The sequence below is a fragment of the Gymnoscopelus braueri genome, assembly GCF_963280865.1.
Source record: "Gymnoscopelus braueri genome assembly, chromosome: 19".
NCBI lineage: Eukaryota > Metazoa > Chordata > Actinopteri > Myctophiformes > Myctophidae > Gymnoscopelus > Gymnoscopelus braueri.
This window is the reverse complement of record NC_137621.1, coordinates 31,498,879-31,513,377: the sequence shown is the minus strand read 5'-3', so window position 1 is coordinate 31,513,377 and position 14,499 is coordinate 31,498,879. Positions and strand designations below refer to the sequence as shown.

General features: G+C 41.4%; 1 protein-coding gene across 1 annotated transcript in view; it reads right to left on the bottom strand.

The window, feature by feature from the left end:
* The window catches only part of syne1b (spectrin repeat containing, nuclear envelope 1b), a 123,870-nt gene that overhangs the window by 105,831 nt on the left and 3,540 nt on the right, over nucleotides 1-14,499 (bottom strand). Inside the window, exons 2-4 of the mRNA XM_080415010.1 lie at nucleotides 6,407-6,468; nucleotides 1,291-1,386; nucleotides 806-889 (exon numbers count right to left, since the gene is read on the bottom strand). Of these exons, the coding sequence (XP_080271136.1) occupies nucleotides 806-889; nucleotides 1,291-1,386; nucleotides 6,407-6,468 (242 nt within the window). The remainder of the gene's footprint in view (nucleotides 1-805; nucleotides 890-1,290; nucleotides 1,387-6,406; nucleotides 6,469-14,499) is intronic.

Below are 14,499 nucleotides of genomic sequence, written 5' to 3'. Positions count from 1 at the left end.
TCCAATGTCATTAAGTATTCAAAAACCAGCTGTGTAGCCAAAGCAATTAGAGGCAGAAAACAGCCACAGTGAATAAAGAGGAAATGTAAAAAAAATAAATAGAAAAATGTTCAACAAGACAAAAGAAAAGTAGATGCATTGTAGCAAATAACACCACTTCAGATATTACACTAGAGGCCATAAATACACACTGCATTTGCATTCTACTGTACAAGTCAAACTGTCACCAGTTTATCACGTAAGGTAGTCAGAGACATCACAAACAATGTTCTTATCAAAATAGCACAGCAATGGTACACTAATACTTGTAAGAGTGAGAGTAACATAGGCAGAATGGCTCAATCCAAGCATCGCTCCAGCCCATACACATCATGCATCAAACAAGAGCTATGTGTAGAGTATACATGAACACACAGGCTGTTTAACGGCAACTGACCGGAGATCCTCGATACACAGACTGAAGGCAGAGATGATGGGAGAGAGGTCACAAACACTGTAAGTCTCCTTAGGGAGCCCAGTGAAAAGTAGAGCAACCAGAAGACCTAACAAGGGGTTATGCAATCAAGAAAAGCTCTTCATCTAACTCAAGCCTCTCTCAAGGTAGTGCGTGAAGTGCCGTGGACAGGGAATCTATTATTCCCCTTTGAAATCCGTTTTGAAGGGCATACTGTAAGTTAAATCATACTCTGAGACACTCAAATCACATGTGTGTTTTCTTTCTGTTATCTTCAAGTTCATCAACAGCTAAGTAGTGTAGATCCGAAGAAAATGTAAACAGTACAGTACACAACTCGGCGTGACTTACCCGCCTTCCTTCAAGGAACTTGAGTGCAGTGCCAATGTTGGACACCCAGTGGATCCTCTTGAGCTGGCGGCCTTGCTCGCAGGGCTGAGGACATAGAAGGGATTAGTTGAAACCGAGCAAGATGCGGAAGGGAGGCCATATCATGTTGAGAATTTAATCTACAGCATAATGGCTTCACGTCGGCATTGGAAATACTAGGCACCATCCAAATGCAAGTGATCATCAGTGGACAGTTTAGTTTGTCTAAAATGAACAGCCATTTTGGAAGGAGATCATCCATCATTTGGAATGCGCTGTTGTAATCTAATTACCTATTTGGCTGGTGAAATAATACATGACGGACAGATGATGAGATGTACCAGCCGTTGTGACCAGAGGACAAAAAGGTTAATCCCTGGTCCTGATTGGAACCTCATCCTTCATTTTGCGTCTAGCTGCAAATGAAGCAGACATTGTTGACAGGCTGATCCAACATTGTTACTCACAAGTCTCTGTCCAGACAGCACCTCCAGAAGAGCCAAGAGCTTCACCCCATCTTTGATGTCCTCAAAAAGGTCGTTGACCTCTAGGGGTGGTTTATGCTGGCAGAGAAAGAGCACGGTTTTACAAAGTTGGCAACAAACAATCAATTCAAACAATTTTCACAATTAAGACAGGCATACCGGTATTCATATGATCAACAATGCCTTAAAGCTTGTAATAGCTCACATTAACACTGTAACCCTGTACTGATGGGCAGGAGAAACAAGAGCAGAGCTTGTTAGCAACGACCACAGTGCCTCCCTGCAGCTGAAAAGATGGTGGCTTTGCCTCAGTGGTGGCATGGTGCCCAGTGCTGAAGCCACGCTGCTCAGAACAAAATCAGTGCATGGGCTCATTTAACCCTAAGTGGGCACCATCTACTGATATCACATCCACATGCATATTTACAGAATCTTATAATCTCGCAATTAAATGACTTCTCAACACCTCTAGTACTGTTTTTGTTGTCTCAGTTTTAACTGTGTTCATTTAACTCTGAGAGTGTAAAAATGTGTTAAATATGTGTTCAATTAACACTGTGATTTTTGTGTACTGTGCTTAAAATAAATCCAAAATTGTTTCAATCCACACTGGATATGTATCAGATTGTACACACCTAAACTGTATATGCCTCCATCTTTCTATTCTTGAGTATGAGTTTAATGACCGTCAATCCTACAGCATTGCGCGCACACTGAACAAATGTAACTAATACAACAGATGCGTGGATTTACACGGGCAAATGAAGCCTTAATTAAAAGCTCAGGTTGGCAGGGCAATTCTTTATTTGGCACAGGAAACAGGTCATTTCACAACTCAACACATATCATGATTCATGACAGGATGCAGTTGGCTGGCTATGTGGGGCACAGCAGTGTGAAAATGGCATTTCTCTGCCCTGTGTTCTGTACATCAGATGTTACTTCTGCTTCAGGGACAGTGACCATGCAGCAACCATGCTAGCGGGATGCCTCATCTTCGTCAATTAGTGGACTGCTCATGAGCTTGTTTCTGCTTCAAAGACATCAATCACAGAGTCAAAGAGCTACCAGGGTTTATGTTATGACTGCGCTTTCTCTTAGGAAACATTACAATAATTTAGGACAAGCACATTTTCAGGAAAAAAAGTATAGCCATAAAAGCCTATGACTATTATTTGGTGATATCCATACTGGTGACATCCTTTATGCCAGTGTATATCAACCCTGGCAAACGTCCCAATTTTGGGCCGGGGCTACTGCTGAGGTGTGCCGCGCCGTTTGAAGGAGGTTTGAAAAAAAAAAGATTTTTTTGTTTTTTTAAACAATAATAATAATCAGGCATGCAAACAGCCCCAAGGTGAAAATGGTGACAACATGCTGTTTTTTTTCGGGTCAGGTGTCACACTATTGCCCTATTTGGATTCAAAACGGCTAGTGGAAGCTGAAAAGCTACAAGTTTGCATGTCTGAATAATGCAAAAACAGAAATATTTGTTTGCATTTGCTTTTTTTCTCCCCCATATATTTTCATGATAAAAAAGTGCGTATCGTATCGAAATCGTATCGAAGTTGTGTGCCCAATATCGTATCGTATCGTTTCGTGAAATGTGAAAATCGGCTATATACCGTATATATCTATATATACGGTATATAGATATACCGTATATATATATATAATTATAGATACCGTATATCTAGGTGTGCCCTGGGATTTTTTGGCTATGCCAGGTGTGCCTTGGCACAAAAAAGGTTGATAGACACTGCTTTATGCTATCCACAACTAATCAGGATTCAAGTCCAGGTCTAAAAATGTCTGGCACTCTGTAATAAGCCATTCCTGCTTGGCCAGGGGAGATACTGAGCTATGGGTTTCAGGCAGAACTACTTGTCAACCAGTAGGTGACGGTGTCCTACCCTCAATGGAGACCACCTCCAACCACAGCAGATGTACTAGTTATATTGTATTAACAAACTCTACCATACAGATTGGTTAAAATAAAGTTTTATTGATTCAAATAGGTTCCGGATTTCAGCTTTAAGAGCCTTACTAGTAAACAGGAACACATTAGTAGCACTAACAAACATTTTACTTTTACTCTTTAATATTTTATTTTGTCAACAATTTTCACCAGTACAATCACTCAAATAGAACGCTTCTACAAAACACACATCCTTCCTGTCCTGGAAAATAAAATAAATAGCAGAGTCCCACTATCACTGTCAAAATAGTGAAAGCTAATCACTGGAAAGGTGCCTAGTGATACAATATGAGAGGAAATGGACACAATGGAAAAGTGACAGCTGGGGGAAACTGAGAGTGAACTGAGATAGCATGCTTTTCCTACAACTGTGAATACAAAATACTTCACAGGAGGGGAGCAGATCTATCAAGTCTAAATTAACTTTGATCATCAAAAGCTTGTGAGAAAATGTTATAGCCGTTTCCTCTACCGTTATCTACTAACTGAGAGACTGGTCGATCGCTGTTGACGCGAGTCTCATACGGTAGCTGCCTGCAGTCTGTGACTATGACGACCGTTTCAGAGACGTTTCATGACTTGGCTTATTCTACACTAGTCCCATTGGTATGCAGTGAGAGAGACCAGGGTGTGATGCATGAATAATGAAGAATAGACCAACTTGATGTGTCTCTGCCTACAGTACCACATAACTCAGATTCCTTTAATGTTTTGAGCTGTTATAGGATCAGATCAGGCTGCAACAAAAGAGCCGTCAAAGACGACACTAACACAGAAGGCAGGCACACAGTGCTGTGTCATAGCAAACCAAAACGTGTTTTTGCTGTATAATGATTTCCCGTTACTTACAATTTAACATTCCCTGCAATATTCCGGATTTGGCTATTGATCTGTCAGTGTAATGTTCAATGTTATACATTGTGCATATCGTTGCTGTCGGGTGGAAACCTAAACGTCCTAAACCTTTTCAGGAAATGGAAAGAAGTTTTTCATAAATAGTGAAAATAGCAGATCTACAAGCTCACAGTGCATTGCGATGTGACACATAAGACACGTGAGCTTGTAGATCAGCAGTTTTCACTACTTTAGCTTGACACTCTCTTGTATGATGTAGGTAGGATGTAGGGTGTTAAATGAAGAAAAACATTTAGAGTTGAAATGTGGCGATATGAGGTTTCTGCCCGACAGCAACGATAATGCTTATTGCAGGGTCATTCAAGCCTGATTAGAGTCGGATTCAGTGATCTCTAAAACATAAATTTGTTTTGTTTTGCTCACTGCCTTGCATGGACCTTAGGAGCAGACTGCTGCCTGCAGGGAACTGTCCTCACCCTCTTACTCTCCATCTGCACAGTGCAGCATTCTCCCTGCCAATCCTGACCACACACACACGCCTACATATTTACACAAACAGTATGGACATGTACATGCAAATACATGTACACTACAGACACACGACACGAATACAGAAGCACTTACAGAGAAATACCACACACACACACACACACACACACACACACACACACACACACACACACACACACACACACACACACACACACACACACACACACACACACACACACACACACACACACACACACACACACACACACACACACACACACACACACACACACACACACACTTATGCCCCGACAGTAAATGTCCATAAATAACACACTGCTCCGCAGGTAGTGAAGCATATCTGAAGTTTCCTGGGTAGGTGATTGGCTTAGATGGCTCTGTGCAATGACACAGACCCTATTGCTTTACTGTACGTCATCTTTACTAACTCAGTCAAAATGTCTCAGTAAAAACACATTCTGAAGCCAGTCAACAAAGCAGCCTCTGGCATTTTTTTTTTTTTTAAGCCTTCCTTGAGAAAATAGAACAAAGAATGGAGGCATATAGAGGCCAGTAGAATAGGAGAAAAATGATGCGAGTTAAACGGATCATAGGAAAATTATTCTAATCTAAAAATAGATTAGAATAGATTAGAATTCTAGGCAGACCTAGAATTAGGTCTGCCTGTCCATAGCCATAAATAAACCCGATACGCCCAGATATAGACAGGACCACGTCTGACCATGTCTGAGTCACTATGACTCAGTCTCAGACATAACCATAAACAAACCCAATACGCCCATATATAGGCATATATGGATAGCCGGTTGTCCAGAGCCACAGATCCGACCGCTACGCCTATACAGTATGGTCATGCGCATCTATGGGGCCGACTGACTTCAAACTTGGCGTGCACATCGGCAAGGACTCCATGGCGTGTGGTGGTTGAGTTATTCGGATATACGGTTGTCCAGAATTGTAGATCCGACCGATATGCCCATACTGTATATGGGCATATACTGATAACATCAGGGATCTCTATATTTGCTAGATTTTGCAGATACAGAGATTTCCATATATGGGCATAAACAGGGCACAGGTAGACAGACAGATACAGAGATCTCCATATATGGGCATAAAAGGGACACAGACAGACGGGTACAACGGGTACTTTGACAAAGCCCTCACACTAGGACTCAAACATATCGGGTCGGTGCGGTGTAGGTGTGAGGGCCGCAAACTCTAGATGTGAGGGCCGCGTAGCAGCCTGAACCTCTAGTTAATAGAATAATCATACGGTCCACATAAACAAACACCAGTAATGTTTACAGTCATATAAATGCTTCAGAGCCCTGAATGGCATTATTAAAAATGTGTCAGTTATTTGGCATGATTGTACTTTGAGGTGCCTTATGAGTGGCTATTATGATTGCATGATGAAGCTTGTGTCATGCTCCATTATCTCCTCATGCATGGTGGGTCAGCAGTGGCTTAAATGCCACTGCCCTGACAGACAGGACAGGTCACACTATCATCATGAGAAGTCAGATAAACACAAACAATGGAAAAGGTCATGATAATATTGGATTGCCTCATGTTCCAAATGTAACTTCATAAGAGTTTTACTGCAGCCCTGAGAGATCAATGACCACTGTGTAAAAGCCTATTTTCTTTACACCTACAATATGGTATCTCAGATCCGGTTAAAAGCCTTGTACTACAACCATGTGAAATGAAAGCAGCACAAGCACATGGATGGAATTCCGCTCTTACCTTCGCCAAATGAGAATTGATCCATTTCGTGAATGTTCGCTTCTGCACAGCCTCTTGCTCATCTGAAAATGAGACAGACACGACACACGTCAATACATGATGGATGTCACATGCTAAAGCTGTTGATTCTGCATGTTATCCGCCTATCTTCCTTATTCACCGCCGGTCCATGAGGCACACAGAGTATGTACTGCAATTATTCAATTCTTCAAACAACACAAATGAGTAGAACAGATGTTACAGCACCCGATCGCTACAGATAAGGAAGCTGCAAATGCTCAAAGACACCATAAAAAACGATATTCTATACTGCTGACTCAATGTCTACAAAATCTAGCCTAATGCAAAAGCTGCAAACGCACAGTTTTAGCCATGGTAGGAGTCGCCCTCACCCTACAACCTAGAATAATGCTGCAGAATTTGGCAAACAATTCTTGGGGCTTCATGCAACAGTTCAGCTAATAATTAAAGTGTGACCAGTGAACACTGCACCAGCTAGATATGCCCAATATCAATGGCATAAAAAGTGACATGGATGACATGGTCTGCATTCCTTCTGAGTCAACATGGTACGCAAAAGATTGCCCTCACTGTCAACATGTGGATGCCAAAGGGACCATGACAAGTAGGGGTGAGAATGGGATCGCACAACATTAAGCCAGCGCATAATTGCCACGGCCATCTGTGAATGTCATCTTATTGACCAATAGGCTGATGGCAGTCAACAAGGAAATACTGGTCGAAACCAATGTACAGCTGATAAATCAGTGCATCCCTATTCCCTACCCATACAAACTTTAAAGTATCACAGATGCTTGTGACATGCGCTCTCAACAATGAGGTCAAATGAGGAGATTAAAGACTGATGAGTGCGGGAGGAGATTTCTGCTAACACATCTTGCAGACCCCCGATAATGACATGCGTGTGTGTGTTCAGGTCACCTCCAGCCCCTTTTGTGGTGTACTAATATATTCAGTCATGGTGCCACATGCATTATGCAGCATTGCATTCATATGCATAACAAAACATCTGATTTGGTGATTTCACTCATGCTGCTGTGGTTTAAATAAGGGTGAGACGCAGATTTCATAGTGAGAGCTGTGCCGGTATAGGCCAGTGCTGCCCACTGCATGGAGTGGCCATTTTTAAACATCCACCCTTATAAATATAGTCTGAAGTCACGTGCTAAAGCAAGCAATGCTAACTCTACAACAAGAGCGAGCACATCACATTAACCCACAGGCAAATGCTTCATCACTGATGCACAGGGGATGCCCACTGAAGCATAGCACACATACACAATCACAACAGACACACGTTTACACACAACATGTACACACACTGCACACAGCTGACTTACACATCTGTCTATGTGCACCATATCTGTCTCATTCAACGGTTTCACCTACTAAGCCAGCCTGTCTTGTTTCCCTGTAATATCCTAGAACAGGAAAAATCCTAATGGATGAGACATATAATAAATAAAAGGTAAACACTGCTGCCGTACTTACCACGCAGATACTGAAAGAATCCAGTCACCAGGTTTAAAGAAGAAGTCTTTTTGACACATACATCCTTATAGCGAGCCATTCTACACTCCACTCCCTGTCTCTCTCCCTTTGCCCTTCATGGGTGCCTGTATGCTCCTATGTTTGCGTGAAGATGACATCCACAGTGGAAAAATTAGGAACACCAAAAAAAAAAGAAAACAGTTATTTTCCCTTTTTCCCTGGCAGGAAGCAAAGCAGATCTGGCTGCCCAGTTTCCCCGGTGAAAACACAAGAGCTGCTGGGGGCTGCGCAGATGAATCGCTGTCCCCTCCTCCCCCAACACTCTCACTGACACAGACACACACACGGCAGAGCAGTGGAAACCCCTCTCTAAGAGCGACAGCGATTTGCAAGCCAGTCCTTCCCTCCTCCAGTGTTATTGCCATCCAGAGGAGCCATGCTTGTATGGCTGTGCCCAGCCCCCGCTGCACTGGCTCCCTGTATCATCCTATAGTCTGAGGATGGGAGACTGATCAGCTCAGAGCTCTGCTCCACCAATCAAGACCCTGGAGGCGGTGATGTCACAGCCATGGCTGCCTTATCACTATTATACACTTTCTACCTGACATTTTCCAAAGAAATTTAAAAAAAATGTCAATTTCTAAAAGATTTAACAATTTTTTGCTATTTCGGAAATAGGGCTTAAGTGGTTAAGCTTGGTATGATTGAGTGTGTGTGTTCATTGTCTCCGCCAGGCCGAAAGGCATGGCGAGAGAGTATGTTTTACCCTCCGTCCGTCCGTCCGTGTGTCCGTGTGTCCGTCTGTCCGTCTGTCACCAGCTAATCTCCGCCACCATTGGCTTGATCGCAGCGAAACTGTGCACACACACACTCCCTGGATGCCAATTCCGAACTTCTGCCCCAAATTTTTCACATGGGCCTTTTATAGCGCCACCAGGAGGCAGATTTGTGCAAAACATATTTTTTGACAGTACTCCTACAGATTTTGTCCAAAAATCTCGCAAATCGGTACACAGTATCTCTATAGTCATTAAACAAAACTTTTCTTTCAGATTTTTCATATTCCATCCTGATTGGCTAAAAATGGCTTCCAAAGTTTGCAGGAGTGCTCCATTTTCACCAAAATCCCTCAAATCATGAACACAGCATGCAATTTCGGTGAAATTTTACACGCATATTTCCACTATGCCGAGGAAGAAATGCCACTTGAAAATTTTCAAATCAGCCTCATGGTGGCGCTATAACAGGCCGATTCATGTTTTTACCTATAACTGCACCGATCTGTGTAAAACTTTGTATGTGCACTCCCTAGAGGTCAAGGAAAAACCTTTGCCCTGCATTTTTCCCATCTGCCTTTTATAGCGTCACCAGGAGGCCGACTTATGTAAAACACATTTCTTTATATTACTCCTTCCGATTTTATCCAAATTTCACGCAAATCGGTACACATGATCTCCATAGTCATGTGATCAAGACGGATGTGTTTGATTTTTCATATTCCATCCTCATTGGCTAAGATTGACATCTAAAGTTTGCAGTAGTGGCTTGTTTTGAACAAAATTCCGCAAATCATGAACGCACCGTCCGATTGCGGTCAAACTTTTTGCACGCACATTCACACTATGTTGAGGAACAAATGCCACCCTTTTAACATTGGCCTGTTATAGCGCCACCAGCAGGTCTAATTTAACACAAAAAAAAAATGCACAAAATGCCTCAAACCATGAATGCAGTGTCGATTGCCGTGCAAGGCCTAAGAACAAATGGTACCCTTTAAACATTGGCCTATTATAGCGCCACCAGGAGGCCACAATAACCTACCTGACCTGGCGGAGACCTGTGCTCCGAGGAGCACTTTTTCTAGTTTCATGTTCATTTACTTCTTGTGTTTAATGTTTTTGAATTCCTTTCCAAATGCGTTTGGTGTGTACGTCTGTAATGTTTGTTATGTCTTTTCTTTTTCATGTATGCTTGTTTTCCTGTTCTACTGTAGTGTCCATGGACACACAAGAAAAATACAATAAAAAAAAAATGGAAGAATTCCTTTCCAAATGTAAAAGTAAGGTCTCTAAAGTCCATTCCGGCTGTCCTATTGATTGATACTGCCCCTTTAAAACATGACACAATTAAAAGATGGCCATAACAATGCCACAGCATGGTGTGCTACACAGCTTAATAATTCATGTTGCTCCCACTGATAAATGACAGCAACCACCTGCTCTCCCTCGGTCTCAAGGAAAAAGACACACCCACCACAGGATCCCCCTTTCAAACACAATATCATGTAATAGTCAAGTCGATTCATTTTTCTCAATGCTCATTGTGTGGCACAGCAATATAATTTTACCTAATCAGACCCTATTGTCTTGGGCTGTTGAAAGAAGCTGGACAGTAACTAATTACTGTTTAAGAAACTATTCCAGGGGAACAAATGTTCTTTTGCCTCCTGTGAATAATATAACACAATAGCAAAGCAAATATTTTATTATTTCAAGTCCAACATACTGTATATTACACTTCTTCTGAAAATAAAGCTGAGCCCATGATTCCATCCATAATTCTTACTACCCACTGAGCTGATGACCGTGGGACCTGCCTGGAAAGTGGAAAGGCAGTAAAAATTGCCATTTTCTTTCTTTTACATCAAAACTGTAAAAAGTCAGACATAGAAACACCAAAAGCGATGTTGACAGCTGATTGAGAACAATGAGCATGTAATGAGAACTTTTGCAGACCCTGCGAGCTCAAACTAAAATTGTCCTCTGACACAGAACAGAACAGAAAAGTTAGAAAGGTACAAATGGACAAAGGGATGTGTGAGCCACTACAATGAGTAGTAATTACTAATTAGTAATAAGCATATACTACAATACATCGTAAAAAAAAGTCATTGATTTTCCCCTGCTCAGTGAACACCCAAAGTACCTGCCGTGGAGCTGTCCACAGTCCTGAACTAAATAATAATGGTTACTGTTCTACATTGGCTTCTTTCAGAACGTCCTTACACACCAGGAGCGGAACAGATTGATGCCTTTATTCGCTGTGAAAAATCAAACACATTCTGTGAGGATATAATCATGTGACAAAAAGCAGTTTAAATTAATGGGAAATAATCGCACGAAATAAGGCTCTCAGTGTGTAAGGACCGTAAGCATGAATGCAGATCAAGTATTTTCCTGGAGTATCATTTACATATGATCATTTCATTCAATATTGACAATTTGTCAATATTGAACAAATTTAAGTTGATGTCAGACAACTAGTTAAGTGCCAATTAAAAGACAGAACTAGCAACAAACACCATGTCGATGTGAAGCACCATCAAACCACTCAAGCATTTGCAATTCATATGAGTGATCAGGTACTTAAGGTGATCTTAAGACACATGATATCTTTGGCGGTAGTACAGCATCATAGGTGCTTAGCTTCATTGGCCTCTGCAGGTCACCTGGGACCACTGTAAAAGCCCATTCACTGTTGTTGTTGTTGTTGTTCCATGTATTTGAGAGCAGCTCCACTTTGTAGCTCTGACAAGCTGACAGCAATTACACAGGACCAGAAGTGATCCTGCTGTTGGCCTCAAGCCAGCCCATTCTGGAATGCTTGAGGTTTATTACACATGGAACAGTGACATCTACTGCTACATGTAGTCTTCAAAGTAGCAATAGGAATAGCAAAAGGAAAATAATTGCTTTATGGTGCTAAAAATGGACGTACTACTTTGACACTTGGATATTGGTCATCATTATATTGCTAGAAACAAATATTTTAGATTGTACTGTAATTCCATATCTAAACAACCAGCCTAGCACAACAAAGAAGACAATAAGACATGATAAAGAGGTCATTAGGTTCACTGACCAGAGAGATTCTCTCTCGTGGTCTCAATTGTCTGTCTGTCTCTCTCTCTCTCTCTCTCTAGTCACAAGATCCTATCAGTGTGTTTGCTGTCTGTCCTAAGAGTACCTGGCAGCTGCTACTGACAATGTTGAGATAGAAGCACGTCTTACAGCTGACAACAAACACGTCTGTCTCTCCCTAGGCTTATATACGACTTTGTTGCTTGCAGAAAATAGGAGATTTCCCCGTCACAATTTAGTGAAAATATGTTATTTACGGTGAGCAGCACGGTCATGCAACAAAGTATATACAGTAATAAACATTATTCATATCATGAGGTAAGCCAAGAGATAAGAGCTCTTTTCCCTGTTGGGAAAATAAATTGCTAATGGGTGTGCTATAGCATGCAACTACTGATGCAGTAGGATAACACAAATTAATTTGGTAGAAATACTGTGATCACTATTTCTCTAGAATGACACTGGCATTGGGGAACAACATTATCTTATCATCCTACCGGTGAAACTCCCCACTACCAGTAAGGAATTGGGAATTGGCTTAATAGCAATATCGGAAAAGAAAAAAGCGAATTTTATCGTGGTGAATTTATCGGGAGAATCGGGAGTATCTCACATGAGCCGCGTGAATATTCTGATGAGCGACTTGAAAAAGCTGTCTAGCTCAATGACGTACCAGTGAGAGTGTTTTGTGTCAGATGGACTGATCAGTGTCAAACCATTCATGCACACTACCAGCAGGCCAAGGAAGACACTTGACCTAAACTTTTTTCAGTCAGCCTCATGGTGTGTCTGTACCAACCAGTCTGCTTTACATTTTGGGCTATAGAATAACTCTGTACTGTAGATCAAAACCTTGTCAAAACCCATTTCCGCTTAACTAAATTGTCCACCACTTTCACTGTATATAATATATATATAGTCCTTATGTCTGAAACCCACCACTTACACAGGCCTGGCTAGGCAACCCAGCCTGGTGGAGAAATGCACCTTTCTAGTTTAACCATGTGAATATTTAGATATCAGGTTGATAGGTAGATTTGTTTTGTGGTTACCTGCTGGGTGAGTGAATCTGTCCTGGTTTACTTTTCACTTAAAAAGATGTTCACAAAAAAGAGTATGTGTCCTATCATAAAATAAAAATGTATGTTATTTATCAAATTATAAGGTAAAGTCATTCCAGTATATTTTTTAGATATATTTTTATAATTATTGGGATATTGTGAATCACAATAATTGCCAGGATAATCGTGACATTTAATGTCATATCGTCCCATGTCTTGACGATTCCTAACTACAAACAGTGAATTAAATATTTCAGTATTTGTTAAATGGCTGCACTAATTGCAGCCCTGTAAACGTCAGCCTGTTTGATACGAGAAGCCTAGACAACTTGACCGCAAAACCCTTAACTTAACCAGCGGTCTTTTTTTCACATCCCTTCAGATACACATTACCAGCTCATCTACAGGGAAAACCACAAAGGGGCCAGTCATTATGAAAGCGAGAGGTGTGTCACGCACAATCGCACATCACTCCAGCAATGAGGAAGACATTATTGGAAACCCGAGAGCGTGTCTGAAGCCACAAGCTGTTGCCATGTTACGGTCTCAGAGTGTTGCTTTGCTTGTGGTTGGAATAAACACATTGTCTCTGCACAATGGTTATTGTACTATAGCCTAAATTTGGTCAACAACACAAAGTTAATTAATTCATTTATTGATGATATGATGTTGTAACGTGCGCTGCTTGTGGCCTTAATCCTTGCAGAAAAGTTCAGTATCGGATACAGTAAATGCCTAAAGTATGAATGCGGGGCCTAAATTGACAATTATTACTTTAGTTATTAATGTCTCTTGGCCAGGTCACTCTTGAAAAAGGTATTTTAATCTCAAAGAGTGAGACATTTACCTGGTTAAAAAAAAAAGGATATGATGATGATGCTACTGAAGACCACCTGATGTCAATAATTCATCAGACAGATTGAGTCAAACATGCACTAAACATCCCTCCAGGATGCTGTAAATGACAGGAAGTCATGTTTAATAACCAGTGAACCCTGTGAAGCCCAGCAGACCCGTCATCTGCACGGCACCTAAAAGCTGCCTTATTAATGATGGCTTCCAGATGTGACACTGAATTCCAGTTACAAACCTTAAGGACTCCAGTACAGTCAACAGTAGCTTGCATTGAGCATATGTTATGCTGTCCATATTGTGTGTGCTCACTGCTCAGGTGAAGGATGTAAAAACTACAATAAGTGATTATTTTTTGGTTTGGTTAAGGTAGTTCATGTTTCATGGGCATCTTCTTAAAAATGTTTAAAATCAGTTAATGACAATTCTGTTTGTGTGTGTGGGGGGGGGGGGGGGGGGGGGTTGTAAACTTCATAATGTAGCATAAACAAGCTAGGACCTCTATTCGCACTGACAAGTCGTATCACTCCAATTTGTCAGCATGTGTTAAGGGCAATGTAGCTTAAACATTCGTTAATCACTATGTGTACAGCTCAATCGGTATAGGTCATCTAACTGCAGAGACAAGGGTCTCAAATTAAATCTCAAATTGCATGCTTATCTCCATGACTGATATTGAAGCTTGACAAGAGCCCGAGCTCCTCTGAAGAAGAGCTTGAACTCGGAACGTCACTCTTTCTGTACATGTAATGGCATGCCTGACCAAATTTGAGTTTGGGCAGTTCACAATGTAGACAAACAAAAGGTT